The 20,926-nt window shown below is 53.4% G+C and overlaps 6 protein-coding genes across 6 annotated transcripts; 5 read left to right on the top strand and 1 right to left on the bottom strand.

The window, feature by feature from the left end:
- The first annotated feature begins 34 nt into the window (after nt 1-34).
- CDEST_11251 (Putative Dopa 4,5-dioxygenase, DOPA-like superfamily) lies at nt 35-1,108 on the top strand. The gene is made up of 3 exons (XM_062927407.1): nt 35-352; nt 413-495; nt 556-1,108. The coding sequence occupies exons 1-3, from the start codon at nt 171-173 to the stop codon at nt 831-833; spliced, it is 543 nt and encodes a 180-aa protein (XP_062783458.1). The 5' UTR covers nt 35-170; the 3' UTR covers nt 834-1,108.
- A 1-nt stretch (nt 1,109) lies between these two features.
- CDEST_11252 (Putative DNA repair protein Rad4) lies at nt 1,110-4,024 on the top strand. Its single transcript, XM_062927408.1, has 2 exons — nt 1,110-2,017; nt 2,073-4,024. The coding sequence occupies exons 1-2, from the start codon at nt 1,235-1,237 to the stop codon at nt 3,951-3,953; spliced, it is 2,664 nt and encodes an 887-aa protein (XP_062783459.1). The 5' UTR covers nt 1,110-1,234; the 3' UTR covers nt 3,954-4,024.
- A 347-nt stretch (nt 4,025-4,371) lies between these two features.
- Nucleotides 4,372-5,835, top strand: CDEST_11253 (uncharacterized protein). The gene is made up of 2 exons (XM_062927409.1): nt 4,372-4,473; nt 4,772-5,835. The coding sequence occupies exon 2, from the start codon at nt 5,101-5,103 to the stop codon at nt 5,818-5,820; it is 720 nt and encodes a 239-aa protein (XP_062783460.1). The 5' UTR covers nt 4,372-4,473; nt 4,772-5,100; the 3' UTR covers nt 5,821-5,835.
- Nucleotide 5,836: 1 nt separating this feature from the next.
- On the top strand, nt 5,837-8,535 carry CDEST_11254 (Putative zn(2)Cys(6) fungal-type DNA-binding domain-containing protein). The gene is made up of 5 exons (XM_062927410.1): nt 5,837-6,087; nt 6,154-6,212; nt 6,282-6,582; nt 6,638-7,206; nt 7,271-8,535. The coding sequence occupies exons 1-5, from the start codon at nt 5,852-5,854 to the stop codon at nt 7,966-7,968; spliced, it is 1,863 nt and encodes a 620-aa protein (XP_062783461.1). The 5' UTR covers nt 5,837-5,851; the 3' UTR covers nt 7,969-8,535.
- Nucleotides 8,536-9,565: 1,030 nt separating this feature from the next.
- On the top strand, nt 9,566-10,239 carry CDEST_11255 (uncharacterized protein; the record flags this gene model as incomplete). Its single annotated transcript, XM_062927411.1, has 3 exons — nt 9,566-9,598; nt 9,814-10,087; nt 10,136-10,239. The coding sequence occupies 3 exons, from the start codon at nt 9,566-9,568 to the stop codon at nt 10,237-10,239; spliced, it is 411 nt and encodes a 136-aa protein (XP_062783462.1).
- Nucleotides 10,240-10,438: 199 nt separating this feature from the next.
- Nucleotides 10,439-17,416, bottom strand: CDEST_11256 (Putative copper fist DNA-binding domain-containing protein). Its single transcript, XM_062927412.1, has 3 exons — nt 12,572-17,416; nt 12,198-12,356; nt 10,439-12,110 (listed from the first exon to the last, which is right to left on the bottom strand). Exons 1-3 carry the CDS (start codon nt 12,645-12,647, stop codon nt 11,053-11,055), a joined length of 1,293 nt encoding a protein of 430 aa, XP_062783463.1. The 5' UTR covers nt 12,648-17,416; the 3' UTR covers nt 10,439-11,052.
- Nucleotides 17,417-20,926: the final 3,510 nt, after the last annotated feature.

Below are 20,926 nucleotides of genomic sequence, written 5' to 3' on the forward strand. Positions count from 1 at the left end.
GAAATTCATACATAAAAACCGACCTTGCCCTGCAGCCCTGCCGGTCCTTATGTAGCCACACGGTAATCAAGACAGTCCGGCGCTTTGCACTATCTACACAGACGCATGTGTTGCCGAATATTACCAAGCGACTGCAAGCATAGACAACCGGTAAACAACTACCTTTCGCAATGGCCACCAACTCCCAATTCTATACCTACGTTAGCCCTGGCGAGGGTTACGAAGACGCCCTTCCATTGCCTAACGAGCTCGACGAAGATGGGAAAAGCTTTAAGAACCCGCCACGAGAGGGCCTGAGCAAGGCTTACGAGATTTTTCCGGTCCCATTGGACAATGGACACAGAGGAGGCTTGTTAGTAGCATTTCGGCTCTCTTAAAAGCCAGACACATGGCTTCTTACACAAGGTTGCAGCGATGTCCATATTTATCATTTTCAAACCAACCCCGAGCAAGTCAAATATGCCAAGAATCTCTGGGAGCGCATTCGACGAGAGTGTAAACACTCATGCCTCAGGTCAGTAGACAACAACTGAACGTATACTGACGCTAATCCAGTCCCTGAACTGAGAATTTATCGATTTTGGGAGAAGCCAGTTGGTCCACATCCCGTGGCCATGTTCGAAGTCAATCTTTTTACGCCGGCCCAGTTCGGCGCCTTCGTTCCGTGGCTGGCCATCTACCGAGGCCCCTTGTCTGTCCTCATTCACCCCAATACGACCGAGGAGGGATTTGACCACAACGCTACTGAGCTGCGCAACCACACCCAGAGAGCTATCTGGATGGGTGAGAGGCTGCCATTAGACACGTCAGTTTTCTACCGCACCCAGCAGTAACCAATCCTTCGTGAAGATACGAATGCCGGTATCCGTGTGCAACAATTGTTTCGTGTGACATAACATCGGCTCTTGGATTTTCCGGTTGTAGTTCTACGCAGAGGCGGTGGTTTGGTACCGGCAAACGTAGAGAAGGATTTAGAACAGACTAGAGATCGGAGGTCGCGGTTGGCGGTGACCAGAATGGTCACGTGACACAGCATGGTCGGTGCGGTCATGACGTAACTTCTATCTGTCAGCTTGTGAAGCGGGCAAGTTCGAGTTAAGTCCAGGCAGGAAATCAACATGTTCTTCAACAAGCTGCAGTGCGACTCCACGTAATACTGCGTCTCTCCATTCGCTCATGCCTGTGATTTTCACGATTGGCAGGCTGTTCTTCCAGTTTTTGAAAAGAGGCCAACATGACTGGTCGGAAACGAACCAGGGTCACCCGCTCCGGGGCCGCAAAGTCCGATGTACTGGATGTCTATCAAGAAATGCTGGCCGAGGCCACCACAGACACAGGCCTGTCCACGTCGGTAGAGCCATCAGCAAAAAGACTGAAGAGACCCGGAGAAAGGAAGATGGAGGCCGGCATCGCGACCACGAGTATGGAAGCTGGAGGAGTTGATGAAGATGAAGCTCAAGGCATCGAGTTCGAAGACGTAATTCTTCCTCAAGCGACGAAACAGACTATGTACAGAGATTCAGAGGATGACGACGACGAAGAAGAAGAAGACGACGATGATGAAGAGCTTAATTTTGAGAATATCGACTTCGCAACTATGCAGCCTGAGTCAGACGCCCGCGGAGAACCCCAAACACTCACACTGAATCTATCAGAACACGGCGGCACCAAGGCCGGTATCCAAAAGAGAACCATGAAACGAAAGCCCATCACGAAAGAGGAGAAGGAGCGCCGCATATCTACCCACAGGACGCATCTTTTGTGTCTCATACTGCACTGCGCCCTGAGGAATCGTTGGTGTAATGATGAGCAAGCTCAGAGGAGCCTTCGTCCTCTTCTAACCAAGAAGACAATCAACTATCTGACACCAGGTCCTAGTCTTCCGCAATTTGGGCAAACGGAGTCACTAAAAAATGGACTGCAGCAAGCGGGGAGCATGTTCAAGTCCAAGTTCCAGATTACTGAAAGAGGGCTGCGCCGGTCCCTATGGGCCGAGGATCCCAAACATCTCGACAACGTAAGTGCGCCTAGCCACCTTATCGCTTACACAGAATAACCGACTCAACTTCTAGTATGAACTCCCGGCCAACATGGATTCATGCCTGAATCGTTCGGATTTCAGAGATGCAGCGAGGAAGCTATGCGGGTCTCGGGACGTGGGTGCTCAGCTGTACTGCGCTCTACTACGATCCGTCGGAGTTCGTGCTCGTCTAGTTTGTTCATTACAGCCATTGTCGTTTGTCCATGGCGGCCCGAACCTACCGAAACCCCGGTCAACCGAGACACCAATGAAGCCGACCAAGGAGGACAAGATAAGGTCTCAGCTATCACGTTACAGAGCCGTTGCAGACGAGTCGCCGTCTTCCGCCTCGGACCTAACCTCACCACTTCGGCGGCTAGGCCATCCTAATGCCGCGGTCTACCAGTTGCCACTGCTATCTACTCCGCCGCTAGCAACACAAAAGTCGAAAGAGACGCCCAAGAGGATTCGTGAGTCGCCTTTCCCAGTCTATTGGGTCGAGGTGCTTGACGTTGGTCATCAAAAATGGCAGCCCGTAGACCCGCTGGTCACGAATTCCATCTGGAAACCTAAAGCATTAGAACCACCAGCTACCGACAAGGAGAACTCACTGACTTACGTCATCGCGTTCGATAACGACGGCACGGTACGAGATGTCACCCGACGGTATGCCAAGGCTTACACAGCCAAAACGCGGCGACTTCGCATTGAAACAGCCGTCGAGAGAGGCGATCGGTGGTGGCGAAAAGCGCTGGAGCCGTTTGCTCTGCCTTGGCCGACAGACCTTGATCAGATCGAAAAGAACGAGCTGAATGCGACTGAAGGACGCGAGCCAATGCCTCGCAACGTTGCAGACTTCAAAGACCACCCGGTGTTTGCACTGGAAAGGCACTTGAGGCGTAACGAGGTCCTCATCCCAGGATCACAACCTGCAGGAACGGTTGCAGCCGGAAATAGGGCTCCCCTTGAGAAAGTGTATCGACGTAAGGACGTGCGCATTGCCCGAAGCAGGGACAAATGGTACCGTATGGGACGTGAAGTGAAGCCGATGGAGGTGCCCGTCAAGTTCTTGCCACGACGGTCGAATACAAAGCCAGGAGACTACGTCGATGACGGCTATGGAGGGGACGAACGCAACACGGCCGGTACGCCTGTCTTCACCCAGGAACAGACAGAAGTGTACCACGCGCCACCAGTCGTTAACGGACGAGTGCCGAAAAACAAGTTTGGCAATATCGATGTTTACGTCGCAAGCATGGTGCCTGAGGGCGGTGTTCATATTCATGACGAGTTCGACACTGCTGTGAGGGCCGCCTGCATATTAGGCATCGATTACGCGCCTGCTCTGTCAGGATTCCAGTTCAAAGGCAAGCAAGGCACGGCGGTTTTCAACGGCGTAGTGGTGGCTCAAGAGTATGAGTTGGCTGTACGTGCGGTCATGGGCGGCTTCGAAGATATGGATGCGCAAGCAAAGCACAACACGCGATCATTGACGGCTTTGCACACGTGGAGGCGGTTCCTTGTGGCGCTCCGTATCCGGGAGCGAGTATGGGCAGGGGTGGATGCCGAGGAGCGTGCCGAAGAAGAGAGAAGATTGGTTGGATCGGTCGAGATTGATGCAACATGTGGTAGCCTGGGAAAACATAGCGCGGAGAAGAGTGGCGGATTCTTTACAGAGGAGTTGGTGGCGGGTGACGATACCAGAACCATGCCTGGAAGCATGATCCATGGCGAAGTCGGATCCATCCTTGACGGTGAGAGCGAGACCAGCCATGGAGGTCGATACGGGGACGAGGACGGAGACGGGACTGAAGATGGAGCCGGTTTCGAATTGGAGTCGCACGATAATATGCTCGAGGACGCGCCTAGCGACGTTACCGAGGAGTACGATATGGTGGATGATGAGGGCGGCGGAGGGTTCTTGGTGGATTAGAACAAGCAGAGACAAGCAGGCAAGGCTTCACGTAGAGACCGACTCTAGTGGCAACGTTTCATCATTCCAACACTATATCTGTGGTCGTTTGACCCGAAGTATTATCTATACTGCGGATTTCGAAAGAATTCGATTGATCGGAATACAGATAAGACTTTGCGATAACCGCGCCGACGGCGTTCTCGGCAGTTGAGAGCACAAGCGCGCTTCGTGGCCCAAGCTCCTCCGCGAGAGGTCACTGGTCACGCTCCCCCCCGGGAAAAAACTCTTCTTCGAACCAAATAAGCCTTGTAGTCTGAGTCCTTGACCAACTGGGGTTAGCTGTGCTGACTGAGCGTTCCGTTGAGAGAAGCACCCACCCTACCCCCCCAAGGTCAAAAACTCCAGCGCGTCCCCGGATCAATCAACGCCTTTCCAACCTCCATCGGCAGCCTGGTTCTTCCTATTCCGTCCACCAGATCGCCGTCTAAGATCCATCACGAAAGCCCGCGTCGGATTATTTCTTGAAGAGAGAGCAGAGGTCAGTCAGCCCGAACCAGTCACTTCGCCCCCAAAGTCCCCCAAACGTTTGCTGCCAGTATCGCACTGCTGTTGGAGCTGTCCGATGGACAGGAATCTGGCGCAGATGCTATCGTCGTCGCGATGGGTGGTGACAGCAATTGGCCGCCAAAAATCCGAGCTCTGCGACTGGCGTGGAGCTTGTCGCGTCTTCGTCGTAGAGCATCGGAGGACAAGTCTTCAAGTCTTGTCGCCCCTTCACTGTCTCGAAGCCAGAATATAAGAAAAGGAGCTGTACTAAGGCAAATAGCTTCACACAGTCAATTGAACTCATCTCGACTTCGAGGACTCCACCTTGTCGTGCGATCGAATTGCGACGCGTTTTGTGCATGCGCGAAACCAAAATCGAATCGCCCTCTTGACGCGCCTTTCAAGACGAAAAACAAGCCCTTCCACTTGGCCGTCGATTTGCATACGCTACCTTTCACGTGTCATTCGTTGCGCCGCCACATTGGGACTTGCGTCGGCGATACACGAGCTGCGTGCGTGTCGTCACCTGCACCTGGAAACAAGCCAAGCTCTTCGATCCTGCTGTTGCTTGTGCGACACTGTTTCCATTTTTGCACGCGAACTCAACGCATCGGTCAACATGAGTTCGGCGCGCGAAGGCGACCCAACCGAGGAGGAAAGCCTGCAAGTGCAAGGTCTCCAAGATGACAGACTGGAAGGTGACAGGATGCAAGAAGGCGGAGTGCACGAGGACCATATACCAGAGGAGAACATCAAAGAAGAGGGAGCCCAGAAAGAGCGAGCCGAAGACGACCGACTGCAAGATGAGCACCTGCCGGATGAGGATCTTTCAGGCGAACAGATTCAAGACGCGCGAATGCAGAATGAGCGGATCCAAAACTACCCCTCTCCCCAGATGCCAGAAGAGCGAATGCAAGATGGCGACCGAATGCAAAGCTATCCATCTCCCTCAGCTGAGGCACAGGATACTGGCCCGTATTATCACGCCGGACCACGGGACGACACTCACCAAGACCAGCCTCAGCCGCCGGCTACACCGCAGCCACAACCTTCCCACTCCGCAAGTGTAGAAGAGTTGCAACTGGCTGCCCAGCTTGGCCAGGACCTGGCGGCAGAGCCCATGATGCACGTCACGGATCCCAGCATGAACGTCGAGGATCCCAGCCTGCGCAGCATCATGCCTCACGCTCACGCCCATTCGCATCCGGAGCAACCTCAGCCCCAAACTCAAACTCAACCTCAACCTCAACCACAGCACCAGGTTCCCCCCCCTCCCCCCCCCCCCTCCTCCTCCTCCGCCGCCGCCGCCGCCGCCGCCGTCTCGGCCCTACGTGCCTGAAGAGGCCCTTTCTGAGCCTCTCCAACAGCACATGCCTGTGCCTGTGGCAATGGATCACCATCATCTTGCTCAGTCATACGCCCTCGGTGACAGTACGCCTCCGCGAAAGCGTTCCAAAGTTTCTCGGGCTTGCGACGAATGTCGGAGAAAAAAGGTCAAATGTGACGCTCAGTCCGATTCTGGGGATAACCCGTGCTCTAATTGCAAGCGCTCCGGCATTCGTTGCATGTTCAGCCGTGTTCCTCAGAAACGCGGCCCAAGCAAGGGGTACGTTGAAACCGTTGCTGATCACGCTCGTATGAGGACCAGACTCATTGACTTTGATTGCGACAGGTATATCAAGGAACTTGCCGATAGGATCAACAGCATCGAAGGCAAGTTGGAGATTCAGAGTGAGTCTTTGCCACCCGATCCGATGGTACACTGGACATCTGCGGCAGCATCACTTAACTCGACCTCAGGTCCTGGCGAGGACGCCAGTCGTAAGCGGCCGTTCTCCAGCATTTCCAGTGCCGATCTATCTACCCCAGCGCCACAGAGACAGACTACTTGGGGAACCGAACACCGTCCTCTTCAGCCCATGACGACGCCATCGGATCGTTTCCAGTCGTCTCCCTTCACCACCAACGGCTTGGCTCCTCAGCCCATGCCTATCAAGAACGACATGCAACCTCGCCCTCCTGTTGCTCCTATGGATGGTCCAGTCACAGACATGCCTGATATCGACCAGGCTCGAGATGTAGACGACGAGGTATTCAATGGGTAAGTCATCATGCCCCAGCTCTTTCCAGAAATAAAACCAACCCTGGGTCACTAGTTACCTCACGATAATTCAACCCTACCTCCCGTTCTTGCCGAGCAGCAAAGCACTGATCCAGGATTACTTGGCACAGTGCCCTGGTCTTCTTCGCGAAGCGTTTGTTGAGGCTCTCTCGGGAACCATTCATTCATTCCCTTCTTTTCAATCGGGTGGCCTCGGAGATGTCCGTCTCGCCCATACCCTACTTGTAGAATGGGAGGCCAGTGATTCCACCTCGCGAACTCCAGTGGCGAATCTGGTCTTCCTTCAAACCCTTCTTCTCATGATAATTGAGGCAGACAACCGGCCCTTGGGTTCCATTGGCGCACCTAAAGAATCACTGCTTGGCCGAGCTGTGGCGAGCGCCAATGCCTTGAAGCTGTACCAGGCCAAGGCGGATTTGTCCGAGGCCGAGGCCGGATCAGATACCGAGTGTCAGCTTCGCGTCAGAATCTGGTGGTCACTGGTTTTGCTTGACAGATGGAACGCAGTGGGTGCTGCAGTGCCCTCATTGATTCGAGATGAGAGTGTCATTGTGTCACCCAGCCTCAAGGTGGTTGTTGGAGAGGTCCAGTACCTCCTAATTCGTAAGCTCGGGCCATAATCTTCCATCTAGAGAGGAAACTGAATATTGACTGACCATCATCCCAGGCGCCTCAAAGTTTCTGAGCCGTGCATCAGTTATGATAACCAACTTCCAAGAACCGCTGAACTCGACCTTTGCCGATCGGATGGTTGGCTCTTTCATGGATGCCTGGATAGAAGACTTCCGTGAGGACCTACCTGCTCACATTGAGGCTGGCTCATACCCCGTCGTCCATCTGGTATACTGGCACTGTCGGTTATTGGCTTACTTGCTGAACCCCTCTGCCCAGTCGACGGACGCTTTATGGCCCAGCCAGGAGTTGGTCAACCTGCTTGTCAGCCATTCACAGCTCATAACGCCAATGCACCATCATTTTACTGTTCTCGCCATCTTGACACTGGTTGAGCTGACAAAGGTGGACAAGACAAAGGAGGATGCCACAAGGCTTCTGGGTGAATTCAGCGACTCGTCGCTGCCGGCTTCTGTATTTGATGGCCTAGTTCGGGACAAAATCGCAGATCACTTGCGTCCGCCCACCAGTGCTACTGCGGCTTTGGCCTCGTCGGCGATGGAGGTCGCAGCAAGCCAGGGGCTTCAACATCTGGCTGATTTGGCCACTCTTTCGTCAGCGGCTGTGGGAAAGCAGGATGATGCTCCCGCTTACCGTACTGCACTCAACTACCAAGACATGGGCTTCGATCCTCGGCCACTGCTGCTTGTCGGTTACCTCAACGTTGTCCGCGCAACTCAGCAAGCAGCTTAGGAAGGTTGTCAGCTTGCCTATGCCGGACAGCAGCAGCAGGAGCAGCAGCAGCCACAGCCACAGCTACAGAATATGCAGCCGTACATGACACCGGAGGCAGAGATGCAACAGCAACAACAACAGCAGGAATCGCGTCAGCTGGAGCAACGGATTCTAGCACTGCAAGATTACAAGGAACTCCCCATGAGTTCCGCCAGCCGTATGGATTCGAACGGCAGTATGTATTACTGGTCTTACTGAGGATGATTGCGGCGCTTTACAGAGAGAGAGAGAGAGAGTGTGTGTGTGTGTGTGTGTGTATGTGTTGGGGGAGGGGGGGGCGTGCAAGTCGGTCAGGGCTTACCAAAAGTGATGGCTAAAGATTCATCTGAACCTTCTCATCACGCCTGGCTGGAAGGCTCGATGGTTTGTATTATAACTTGAAAGTGTACTGTACCATGTTTCTTTGCAAGAAAGCCCGCCTCTTGTATATGTGTATAGCTGTCATTTGCATGTCTGTCCTCCACTGTTCTTCATGGTTTAGTCAGGAGCTTCAGACCTTCACCGCAAGAGTCGTGTTGTCAATTTGGCCGGCGCGAGTGGCAGTCAAGCTCCCGAGCTCCATGTCAGATAAATCCTCTACCAGGGCCTTTTCGTTTTTGGAAGTGTCCTTACAAGAGGCATCACACGCATCAGAGACATCATGGTTGAAAAGCTCCCCCGAGTTGGATCCAGGTATTCTTGTCGCCTGCGCCAGTCCGTCCACGGCGTGGGTGATTTCCTCACTGCCTTCTAACTGAAGCCCAGCTATTCTCCGAAAGAGTGCGGTGCGGCCGTGCGTCTCCGGTGGGAACTTCTAAGGGTGGGCATCATATCTTTCGTGGCCCGTTGTCTCTTGCTTACCTAATGAGTACTCTCAAATGCACACCAAAAAGGGCGACACATGAGGTTTCTTCTCTTGCTGCCGAGTTTGCTGAACATCTTAGTAGCAGCATTAACACATACGCGCTGCAATTCACTTGGCTGGCTGGACGTTGCCTTAACCCAGTAGGAGGTTTGCATGTGCAATACGTAATTTATGTACAGTTTCCCTGTTCTCCCCCTCGTTTTCTTGAGCCCGAGAAACGAGTCTGGTAGAATACACATGGAGAATTCGAAAATGCACCGAAAGCCGCGCCGGTGCTGACAATAGTTGGTGACACATCCCATCTCCGGTAGCCTGTAGGGGAGCGGTGCCATCCATGGCTGTCCTGCACAGGGACCAGGAATAACCTCCTTGGAAAAGGATTGGACCTTGACAAGGCACCCCCTCCCACCGCCAACCCAATCAAGATGGGTTATGTCCCTTCGATCCTCTTCATCGGTCACGGGAAGGGCTGCGCGGACGCACTCGCAGACTTGTCGGCAGATTGGCACGCTCCATCCAATAATAAGACAAAATCAAAATAAAAAAGTCAAGACGATGCGATGCAGGGGTTGCGCACCGCCCAAAAAGAGGACCCGGGTTCATAAGCCCTACCTCAAACGAAATGCTTGCGGCTGCAGAGGTTTGTAAACTGTGCCTGCTGCCGATCTGCCCTGCCTCGCCCTGTTGCAAGAGACCAATCGACAAGTTAGTATGACAAGCCTTTTATTGCCGGAACTGATGAGAGTACGAGAACGCTTGACCTTTATGGGCCCCAACTAACGGCCTGAGTCATCGGCGAAAAAAAAAAACCCTTTTTTCCACGAACTTAACCAGCAGTTACTGTCTGCTGTAACACCCTGAGAGAGTACGGGAACAAATCAACAGCACATAGTACAGATAACAGGACAGCATAGGTAGCGTAACACAGCACAGCACAGCTCGATCTAACCCATAGCAAGCAGGGATGGGCAGGGCCCCATTGTCTAATCCCTGTTGGTTCCCAAGGGCAACGAAAGAATGGACTTCTCCCCAGGCACACCAGGGGACAGATCACCTGCGAATACGGCGCAAAACACAACTCAATCGCCTGCTTGGAGTGGACCTCCGTACCACTGAAGGTAGCAGCGCCATGTTCACTACGTAGCTCGCATTGCGTTCCATTAGATCGCTTGGGCCTATGCCCCTCACTCATCTCTCCAGCAGTCGTCATCCACGTCGACTGTCCAGGTCCAGGTAGACAGTGAATATTTCTTCGTCTTGGCAATTGACCTTCGAGACCAGGCCTACATCGCGTCGGACCCAGTCACCTGACTGTCTCTCCAACGGACCAACCGCTTGCAATCCAATGTTCCGGAAATGAGACTGGACTTTGCGCTGCTGGTTGAAATCTTGATGAGCGACTCATGCCCCATCCAGGCAGGTGAGAGTGTGGGTGTATCTTATTCTCCTGCCTTCACCCTGAAACCGTTCCCTCCAGCACCCGTTAATATGTGTATGATTGGCCGGTATCCGTAGAGAGGACACAACTGGCGAGAAGGTGGGGAAAGTAATATGGTCAGAATTAGGGTGCTGTCATGAGAGACTGCGCATGTGTCTGCGTGTCTGTCTGTTCATGGATCAATCGATTCAACCACCTAGCCCCCTCTATATACCCTCAAGCCTCCTGAGGAATCTATACCGCTTGAGCACTCTTCACTCTCTATAAACAGACATGTCCAAAGGCAGTGAGAAACAACGGACCGTCATGAAATCGGGCAGGTCTCTCCTTCCCATCTCCCAGCGTACGTACATAATTCATTGTTGTCAAACAATCCAACGGCCTTTCCATCCTCACCCGAGATGCTCCCCGCATGCCTGACGCCATGTCCAGTTGATGATAATAGCAGTAACGAGATGCAAATCACTCTCTTTTGAGCCGCCCGACCCCTTCTTTTTTCTTTTTAACCGTAGCCAAACATGATAATGGGGAAAGTGAAATATGAAGAAAGAAGTATAAAAAAGCCCAGGTGCTGTGGAAGATAAAACAATGTGTGCGCCGACTCCTTTAATGAGATCGTAGATGAGGCGTCCAACCAGTCGTCCACCCCGAATCTCATCTCTTCTAAACTCGAAATCCTTGCGCCTATGCTTGTCGTCTAAATCGATGGGCTGGATATCATGGGCGTACAAGCGTCGAAATTTTCACGTATAAGAACGCCTTACTGCAATGTCCAAGAGTCGGCATGGAACTGCGGTAGGCCGTCAGGGGACTCCTGGTACGTAGCGATGCCGTCATTGAATTGCTGACCCCAGAATGCCGGGTCATCATCAAAGGTTAGGGAACCACCGGCAATAGGGCCACCGTCGTCGAACGAGGAAGGTGCCGCCATGAATTTGTTGCTTGATGATTTGGCGAAGCTTTCGTAATCAATCGTGCTGAGGTCTGCGCCGGTAGCAAGGTAATTTGCCTGATGGATGAAGCTGCTACTTCCGGTGCCGAAGCCGTCATAATCACTGTCGCCTGCGATGAAGTTGTCTTCAACCTCGGAGACTTCGCCAGACGTCGACGTCGTCGCGGCCAGGGTGGGGGCCGGCTCGGAGCCGGTACCAAAGTCGAACATGCCATTAAAGCTCTGTGCACCGGCCTGGCTGTAACTCGAGGGAGCAAACTTGTCCGTCCTATCGGTGAGATCGATGTGGCTCCAGTCTACGGAAGCAGCGCTTAGCCCGGCACTGAAGATGGGCGCATCATGATCCGACATTCCGGAACCCCCAAACAGGTCGAAGGAGGCATTAGGTACGTATGAGGGGTACTCAATGCCGGACAGATCAAGCGGCGGCAGCTGGTTGTTAAGCTGATGGAAGCTAGAAGAGCCTCTCATAAGGGGAGAGGCGGCCTCGGACTTGACGAGTCGCTGTTGACGTGAGGGCGCAACGCGGCCTGTCACGGGGTCGTTGATCAGGTTGTCGGCGATGCGCTCGGGGGAGTGACTACCCAGACTGCTGGTGCTGTTCAAAGAGTTGACGCGGTTGAGTTGGTAGGGCCCGCATTTCTGAGAGGCCTTGTTGTGTTTGTGTGCGGGCTTGTGGTGGCCGTGCTCGTCGAAAGTCAGCATACCGTCCGAGTGGACCGTGTTCGCACGACGTCTCCGAATAGGCGGCTTCGGTCGAGGGGCAATTGCTTCCTTGTCGGAGTCGGATTCGGGGACGGTATCGAGGGCTGGCTCCTTCTTGTGGCTGCAGGTGCAACGACCACCATGATTGCAACAGCAAGTTTCTGTACGTGGGGAGGATTGATGTTAGAGGGTACAGTTCTTCTTCCGTGTCATCGAGAGGGCACCCCTTCGCCCGAGAGCCGACTCACCTCGATGCCCGTCGAGCGTGGGCTGCAGGTGAGCGCATTTGCTCGTCTTTTCACCACAATCACACTTGATGTGGGCAGAGCGCGACTTGCGCATTGAACGACAGTGTTGACATTGGGAGACGGGGCGACCCTTCTTGTTGATATGTTGAAGGGGACGATCTGCAGCGAGGCGGGCGGTTAGCGTTACATGACAAGTTTACCAACCAGAGCGTTCTTCTTGCACAGGGTGGCTGGCGTGAATCGAGGGAAGATGCGCCAACAAACAAACAAAGCGCAACGATGCGTCAAGGCAGCCTGTTGTGGTTCCAACAACCAAGTGGCTGGCTGTGTTGCACGGATGCAGCTGAAGGGCGGAGGGCAAGGAGGCGGCTTACCAGAGTGTTGGCAATTGCTAACACGGTGACCCCGAACGCAGGCCTCACAGGCGTACTTCTCCCCGTCGATGATCATGTCGGGCAATGCAAAGCCAGCAGCAAACGCGAAAGGAAGGGTTGGGATGGAAAAAGCGATTCTAAGTTCCCCGCCACAAGGGTTTTTGGAAAGGAGAGATCGAGACGATCGGTCGGCCGGCGTCAAAAGAAACGGTCGCAGTCGAGTTGGGTTGAGGCAAGACGAGGGTATGATAGGTCAGGTCAGCCTGTAAAGTGGAATTTTTTTGCCCTGGGGCGTGGAGCGGGAGCTCCTCGGTCTCGTTACAGAATGTTTGGCGTGGGCGGCTGAGGGGCCGTGTTAGTTCCCCTGGTCGGGATGCCGTGGGTGCAATGGCCAAAAGGCAGGGCCGGCTGGTAGCGGGAGCTGGAGGAGAGGTCTTAAGAGAAAGTGAGAGAGAAAAAGGGAGGGAGTGTAGGTATGTGTGTGTGTGTGTGTGTGTGTGTGTGTGTGTGTGTGTGTGAGAGAGAGAGAGAGAGGGAGAGGGAGAGCCGATACAGCACCGGGTACTGGTGCGTGTCGGTACGTGCTCGGTGCTGCGGCGGGAGGTGGGAATCGGGGCCAAGGGTTTGGGGCCAGGAGGGTGAACGGAGGAGCCCTTGAACAGAGTCGGAGAGAGTGAGAGAGAGAGTGAGAGAGAGAGTGAGAGAGAGAGAGAGAGAAAGGAGGGGCTGGAGTAGGTAGTAGTGACGCTGAGCACGACACAGCAGAACGTGTGGAGATCCACACTATGAATAGGACATATCCGTGGGGTATTTTTTTTTCCTGGAGATTTTTACAAAATCTAACAAAAATACAAAAGAGATGAAAGAAGGGTGAGAGACAGGGTCGGCCAAGCTTGTGCTCTGGAGGTGGGAGCCTGGCAAGTGCGGAAGCACAACTCAGAGGCCAATCGGCCGATGTCAACGTCCGGGAATTCCAATGAGTGGGCAACTTGGGTTTGGGTGGGTGTCCAGTGGAGAATTGGACTGCTTGTCCGGCCGGTGTCGTGTCTTGTATTGCTTGTTCGAACCAGGACGGGTAAATTTGAGAGACAGACAGAAAGAAGGAAAGAGGACGTATGTCACTATTTTTCTCCTCCGAGTCGTGCGATTGAGTCGACGAGAGCGAGGGCGGAGCTTCACAGGCGGCAAGTATAGGTCGAGCAAGTTGCGCAACAATGGGATTGGCAGCCAAGTCGAGGTGGTTCGCGACCAAATGGCCGTGCAGCGATAGCCGGGTTTGGCGCCTTCTCAGCTTCTTGTCACCCCTTGACTGAACGGAAACTTGGCGGTTGCAGGGACTAGAATCGAGACTGGGACTTGGCCCCGAAGGAAAACCCTGCTGGCCGGTCGTGGAGGGGACACGATCGGAGGAGAAGGAAGCGGTGCAACGAACGGGGTGGGGGTTTTGCCGTCTTTCCCCAGCCCTTGCTACGTGCCTAGGTACTGTAGGTGGGTTAAGGGCGCGGGCTGCAGCTCTGCAGCGGAACTACATACATTCAAAGTCGGTAGGTGTGTCCTGCCCAGACTCCAAAGAGTACCGAGTGAGCACACAGCCCGCCGTAGATTGCCTGTGTCCGGAGTGGCTGACACAAACGGTAAGGAAGTCACCCGAGGCAAGGCGAAGAATCTGAAGAGCGTGATGTGTGTGGACGGGTGCAGATGCGATGCTGCAAGGAGACGGAGACACTGCCACCTCAACGGGGTGGGTCACACAGAACGATGTCGTCCTTGGTCCTGTCTTGGCCTTGGCCTTGGGGGCGACGGCGGTTGGTCGGTCGTTTAAGCCCTCGGTGGTGAAGCCCGAATCAGAAGAGACTGGGGAGTCGGCCAAGGGCGGGGGTTCAGGGCAAAGGACTGTGGATGAATGGCTCCGAAGGAGCTGGGGCTGGAGCTGATGCGAGGTGGCTGAAAGGCACCTTGGAACTCGAGAGTCTGAATACGGGGGGTATGAATTCGGAGGACGGGGGTTGTCTGTGCTTTGGCTTCGCAGTCGTGATTGGTGGAGGGCCGGGTGATGACTCGATTCAGGTGTTGCGGCGCAGGTAGATGACCAGCTGGCGGCGGTCGAGAGAATGGTCGAGTGAGTATCCGTATGATGTGACCGATGTAGGTGCCTATTGTTGAAGGAAGTGAGGGAACAACTGTCACTCGCGGATCTATCCTAGGGGCCGCTTCGTGATCGCGTCTGCACAAGAGATTATTCGAGTGAATGGTTTACGAAGCGCAAGCTATGTCCTGCCTTGTCGATCAAGGAGGAGGGCAATGCGACGCCTTGCCAAGAGCAAGAGTCAAGTGAATAGAGACGGGCAAAGACAACAACAACAACAACAACAATAACAACCACACAAAAAAAGTGCAAGAAAGGTTGAAATATATTGCGAGACGAAGAGGCGAGCGGGTGTGGGATGATATTTCAACATCTGCGACAATGAATGACGAGGAGAGACAGAGGGAGGGAGGTAGATGTCAGACAAACATCCGACGGCGGCGGCGTCGGCGGCGGCGGCACGGTGATGGGCTGGCTGCTGGAGCTTCCTTCTCTGATTCTAGTTGCAGAGCTGCTGGTGCCGGTATTGACGGCGCGTTGGCCCTGCCCGGGGTCTGGGGTGTAGTGTGTGGTGTGTGGTGTGTGGTGCGGGTGTGGGTGTCTTCCGTCTTCTTGCTCAGGTCTGCTTCGCATCCCAGTACGACGGCCCACTGGGGAGCTTGGCCGGATTCGAGGAGAAGGTGGCACGGGATGGCAAGGCAAAGCATGGCATGGCGACAGCAACGGCCAAGGCCATGCCATGCGACGTCTTGGTTGGACTGAGACGGGATGGATTGGGACACGCGGTAGGAGGACGTGGGAACTATGTGGCATCTGATGACCCTTGGTCGGGGTGCCGACGGCGGAAAAGTACTCCCTCCGTACACAACAATCTAGGCGAGAGAAAAGCACCACTCAAACCCGCTCAAGACAGTCCAGAGACATTACTACAAGTATTTCTTACCTTCGCTACTGGCCAGTCTTACTTGCCTTGCCTCATTACCTTACACGTGGACCGGTCGTCCTTAAGTCTGTCCTGTGCAGCCGTACACAGCACAGGCGGACACTGTACAGGTGGGATAAGGAGAGGGAGGCCCCGGAACATGCCGTAAAAAGACAACGGACTTCCGATATTGTCTCCTCCTCAGTCTGCCCCGAATGGAGGAGTTGGTCATTTAAGGTGAGATGCTCAAGGAAGGCTCACCGCCTCCTCATACTGCTCGGTAAGGCGACTAACCGTCACGTCATGCCCCGTCGACTATTACATATGTAGTTCGCAAAGTAAAGCAAGTGACTGACTGGTGCCTGTCCTTACCCTCGGGAACCACAGACTTGATAGGTGGTGGTAAGTGAGCCTGTCGAGGCATTCAGCTCGGCTGCTGCATTTCGATATTTTGCCAGACCATCCATCCGGGGGCGGTTCGAGTTGAGTAACCGTCAGCACCCCATCACGCCCAGCAGCACACGCTCCTTGCTGGGTCAGAGCATAGAAGTTGGGACTAAGTGTGCGCACATAACGCACATGGCGCACGAAGGTGCGTGGGATGTGGGAGGCGGGACAAGCAGCGTGGTGGTACGAAGACCACTGTCAACAGAAAGACAGGCTGGCACTGCTCCTTCACAGTCCCATGCGTATCCACTCACATCGAATCGTCGGCCCAATCAATGCCGAGTCGCGAGACCAGATCCACAGCAAAGCAACTCTGCTTCCCTCGCTAGGACAGAAGCTCGCTCGTTAACGTTTCGCACACCACCGTCGTCAATCGTCATAGCGGCTAAGCTCTCTTCGTAACAATCAACGTCCGGCCTGGATGCAAAACGACACCCGAACCTCTCGGTGTCGTTATCCACAAGACTCAGGAAGCCACCTTGACCCGATATATCTTTCGCAAAACCATACGTGTCACGTCCCTGCCTCGTTAGGCGGAATCGCTTATGGTCTCGCACCTCTTCGAAGCTCAATTTCGCATTACATATGTAACCTCAGCTGATTCCCAACTTCTCATGATAGTCAAGACGACTGCTCAAAGCCAGGTGCCCAGCAACGGGTAATGAAGGTTTGTTCTGTGCCAGGAGCGAAAACACCAACGTCGAGTAAATATACAACAGTTGATGCCGATCTACGCAGTGCGTAGGTCTGGCAGGTTCATCACGGAAGGAAGACATCTCTCACAAAGAGAGGCAAGGAAATAAAACGGACTCGCACATGCGCAGAAGAAACACAATGCTTCGTCAGGCGGTAGAGAATCCATGACGAGTGCAACGTAAAACTCTGGGTCGAAGATTCAATAACCAGGCAGCGTCCACGAGCTAAGCGTGCGTGGTTTCGTGACTCACATTATGCAATGTGCCGAAGAAATCAGCCTTGTGTGAATAGGCAATGTCAAGACTGCCATGACCCTCGACGGTTTCGTAGGTTAGTTCAAGCTCGCACAGCATACGCAGCCGCCCGGACAACTGTTCCATTGGCAGAGAAATATGTCACGTCTCCGTGTCTTCGCCCAAGGTTGGATCGCTATTCAAGCTGCTGCTCTGCGCATACGGTGCTTCGATTCCAAACCACACGATTGATCAACCAACCTAGCAGCATGTTGCTAGCAGAAAAAAGACAGCTGCGTCGGTTTACTGCAGCATCATCTCCCCACATCAATCGTGATATGTATGTGGTGAGGCGATGGGGGGTCGGAGAAGGAAAAGTGCAGAGGTAATGGAGGGTTGAGGGTTTGAGAGAAGATAGCTCCAAGAAAAGGCAGAATGCGGTGGTGATTTGCAGATGAGAGAGAAGGAGGGGAAGAGAAAATTTTCTCAGTGAGAAAAACGGCGGCATGATGTGAAAGACATGAGGTGACCTGAGGCACGCACACACCTCAAATGAGCCTGAGGTTGGAACACATCAACCTGAGATAAGATAGTGCGGTTCTTAGCGGATAGGCTGGACAGTGATTCCTAATTTCTGGCATTACCCCCACCCCAACCAGCAGGAGCAAGCCAGACAACCGCCGCCGCCACCAGTTCTTGGCTCCATGACACTGGCAAATGACCAGGTTAGACTGACGGCGCTCTCTTCATTGGCCACCTGGGCATGCGGCACCGCTTCTAGAAACCTGCATGGAAGACAATTCGATCGGGCCAACCGACGGGAGGAAGGAAGAGTGCAGTCGAAGGAGCCGTGTCATGTTCTTTTTGGCTTCTGGTTGGTTGTCATCAACCCGTCGAATTATCGGAGCTAATACGTTTGGGGTCTGTGCAGGTGCAGGTCGTAATGACCACAGAAAGTTTCTTGCTGCGGGTGAGATGCAGCTGCTAATACAAGTGCAGGTCTGAGGCAAGTACCTACCTAGGTCTAGGTATCGCTGTAAGTAGGGGCAAGCAAGTGCTTTCCGCCACCATGCATGAGAAGCTGCGAGCTGGGCGACACTGTCACCCCATCCGCCCAAGCAGTAAAACATTGTTGCTTGCCACGCAGAACTGTCCCTCTGCTTGCCGATTGCGTACGTCCGATCCGTCCTGCCCCTACATTCATCTAGCCATCCATCCTTCCATCAATCACCAACAGCATCGTTGTTTTCCCTGCTCGCGTCAGGATAGGTGGTCGTTTCGGGTTTACTTGCTCTTCCGCCCTCCCACCCCGGCCGCTCCCCTCTCTCTTTCTCTTTCTGACTGAACGGCACTACAGGCTTACAAGATCAGAAGTATTACTGTTCTTATCGCTATCTGACTTGGAACCATCAACGTTATAGGCCTCCTAGTCTGCCACGGGAACTACAAGATAAGCTGCTCATTTTCCCTGGCCAAACCGCGCACTGCCATGGCTTTCATAACCGATGGACCTGAACGCTGATTTCAAGTAAAAGAACGTACGACGAGGCGAGGTGGGTGGAAGGATTCGGTGCCACTTACTGTCCCCGCAGCTAGCTCTTTATTGCTGTCGCCCGTTATACGGCCTGTCTTCGCCTCCCCCCCCCCGATATGCAGCCTGTCCAAGAGAGAATCGTCTTACACCAGGTGCATGCAGAACTTATTGCATTGCCTAGATGGTGAGATGGCGGGTGAGACTCGAGGGGTACCATGGGTAAGATGATGGGGGTTGGGGGTCTATCCGGGGGTGACGCGCCGTGGATCGGGTCAGACATGAAGTATCCGCTGCTGTAAAGGGCTCTTCGCCGTTGTCTTCCGGGCTGAACCGTAATAGAGTCTCGGATAAGGGTACCATGCCGTCAATCGAGACCACCCAGCAATGACTAAACAGGCCTGCAAGTTGCCCAAGCAGGCAAGACAAGTTGTGCCATTGGTATCCGCGAGGGCCCAAAAGCCAATGCAGGTCCCAGATTTGAGAAGTGTTGTCAACGTCGGGCAACTCAATGGTTAGCTCTCGGGTAGTAATCTTGTGAAGCGCGCAGCCAGTCATTGCCACTGTACCCCGTCCAAACGCCCGCAATAGATGGAAGCGAGGCTGTTGTCGTCGGCGGCGGCGGGGAAAGAGCCTAGGTAGAAAATAGGGGTAAGCTGAGGGACCCTGGACTTGATGAGATTCTGCCCAATGTTTCATGTGTCGAGAGATACACTGCCTTCTCCTCGTGTCTCAACACCAAGTTCGAGTCTTATTGCCATCAGCGCCCCGCGGAGGATCGCACAACCCATCCCCGCCACTTCTGTTTGTTTTGTCCCCAATCCCGTACTCCTCACTTTGGCGCTACCCCTGCGTCGTCAGGCAAGGAATCCTTCTCGCGCCCGTCCTTAGCGCCCTTTGGCAAGGCCCATTCTGGCAGCTCTGTCCTTCCCTAATCGCTTTGTGAAGGTTGACTAGCCATAGTCACGAGACTACCTGTTCGAGCTTGTACACGGGTTCATCTCCGTCACTTATCTACGGGATTCACCAAGTGTGAGCGGACAATTGTGTCGAGTATGGCGTCTTTTCAACCCGTGCATTGAGGGCATATAATGTTGGGACAAAGGTATACACCTCCCCTGGACCCTGACTGCGTCGCGTACGAGGCATCGCAGACCTCTCTTAGGTTGATGCTGAAGTTAGTTAGGGTGAAGTATTGGGCGCACAGAAGTCGCCACTTGCTTGCAGTTCTAGCCTTGGCGAGTGGTGTCATGCGTCGTAGCTTTGGTCCGAGAGAGTGGTGCCGCCGACTAGGCTATTTATAGAGAATTGGGTTAGTAGCTATAAGGATGACTTATATGTTTCTCGCGTTTAGCAATCGGTTGAACCTTGGGTTAGTTCCAGTATACAAGTCATCTTCTCTTGTCTAGTCTTCGCTGGGTTCATTCTAAGGTGACTAGGATAGACTGCCGATCAAAACGGTCTCCGTGGAGCGCTGTCGAGTCGAGTATGGCATCTCAGGTATCATACGACGTCGAACCTGGCGTTCGAGCTGAATCAGGGTCTTATATCATCATTCCGTGAAGATCACGCACTCTTCTTGTTCCTTCGTGTGTCGTGTTGTGACTTGTGGCTTTTGGGGTATTTGGCTAGCCTCGGGAAGAAGTTGGAAGAGCAATCAGCATTGGCCGGATAGCCTGCTGAAAGACACTACTGTGTGTCTTCGAACGTTTCATGGTTGTCTCGGACTGCTGCCAAAGTTCTCTTTGCTGAACTTATGATTGTAGCATTGGAACGATACAAGATAGGATCTGTCGGTAACGTTTCACGGAACGCCGGTGATGACTTTCTTCGGCATCTCTTCTATCAGGTTATATTTGCCGAATCGTGGTTTCTGACGGATATTCGAGACATGTATTTGTAATTACTGAATAGATAAGTCATGGCATACCAACCTAGAGACGTTTCGCTAAACTGTTGCTGAGAGACAAAGGCTAAACCTGCAAAGCCTGAACTGTTGAGGCAACTTAAGAAGAAGTCTAAGTCTATAAGTGTTTTGCAGAAAACAAAGAATATCTAGAATCTAGCAATGTCGCCAACAAGGTCATGTCTGTTGTACAAAGTATAGCTTCTTGAAACCTGTAACAGCTAGCGTTCTATCGGCTGCACATCGTTGTCTCCCCATTTTTAGAGTGACAGGGGCTTCAGTACCGACTAACTAGTTTGACAGAGGACAGGTATGAACGGATGACTAAATTCAACTTTGTCCCTGTTTCTCCTAGCATGTCAAAAAGGTCCCTTACATGTAGATAGTTGGGGCTTAAACAAGCTCCTGCTTGATACTGGGGCTGTGTTAACCCTATCCCTTTACGTCTCCGAGGACCGCGGTTGCCTCTATTCATACCTCCAAGACCTTAATGTCTATTGATATTTCTAGGCTAGCGACAAAGAGACATTGCCT

The sequence above is a fragment of the Colletotrichum destructivum genome, chromosome 7 (genome assembly GCF_034447905.1).
Source record: "Colletotrichum destructivum chromosome 7, complete sequence".
In the NCBI taxonomy this organism is placed as follows: Eukaryota; Fungi; Ascomycota; class Sordariomycetes; order Glomerellales; family Glomerellaceae; genus Colletotrichum; species Colletotrichum destructivum.

Coding starts and splice junctions, on each gene's coding strand:
- CDEST_11251 (XM_062927407.1), top strand. CDS start 171: ATGGCCACCAACTCCCAATTCTATACCTACGTTAGCCCTGGCGAGGGT. Junction 353..412: donor AATGGACACAGAGGAGGCTT/GTTAGTAGCATT, acceptor ACAAGGTTGCAG/CGATGTCCATATTTATCATT. Junction 496..555: donor GGAGCGCATTCGACGAGAGT/GTAAACACTCAT, acceptor ACGCTAATCCAG/TCCCTGAACTGAGAATTTAT.
- CDEST_11252 (XM_062927408.1), top strand. CDS start 1,235: ATGACTGGTCGGAAACGAACCAGGGTCACCCGCTCCGGGGCCGCAAAG. Junction 2,018..2,072: donor ATCCCAAACATCTCGACAAC/GTAAGTGCGCCT, acceptor CTCAACTTCTAG/TATGAACTCCCGGCCAACAT.
- CDEST_11253 (XM_062927409.1), top strand. CDS start 5,101: ATGAGTTCGGCGCGCGAAGGCGACCCAACCGAGGAGGAAAGCCTGCAA.
- CDEST_11254 (XM_062927410.1), top strand. CDS start 5,852: ATGCCTGTGCCTGTGGCAATGGATCACCATCATCTTGCTCAGTCATAC. Junction 6,088..6,153: donor AAACGCGGCCCAAGCAAGGG/GTACGTTGAAAC, acceptor TGATTGCGACAG/GTATATCAAGGAACTTGCCG. Junction 6,583..6,637: donor GACGACGAGGTATTCAATGG/GTAAGTCATCAT, acceptor CTGGGTCACTAG/TTACCTCACGATAATTCAAC.
- CDEST_11256 (XM_062927412.1), bottom strand. CDS start 12,647: ATGATCATCGACGGGGAGAAGTACGCCTGTGAGGCCTGCGTTCGGGGT. Junction 12,357..12,571: donor TAGCAATTGCCAACACTCTG/GTAAGCCGCCTC, acceptor GCCTCGCTGCAG/ATCGTCCCCTTCAACATATC. Junction 12,111..12,197: donor CACGCTCGACGGGCATCGAG/GTGAGTCGGCTC, acceptor CCCCACGTACAG/AAACTTGCTGTTGCAATCAT.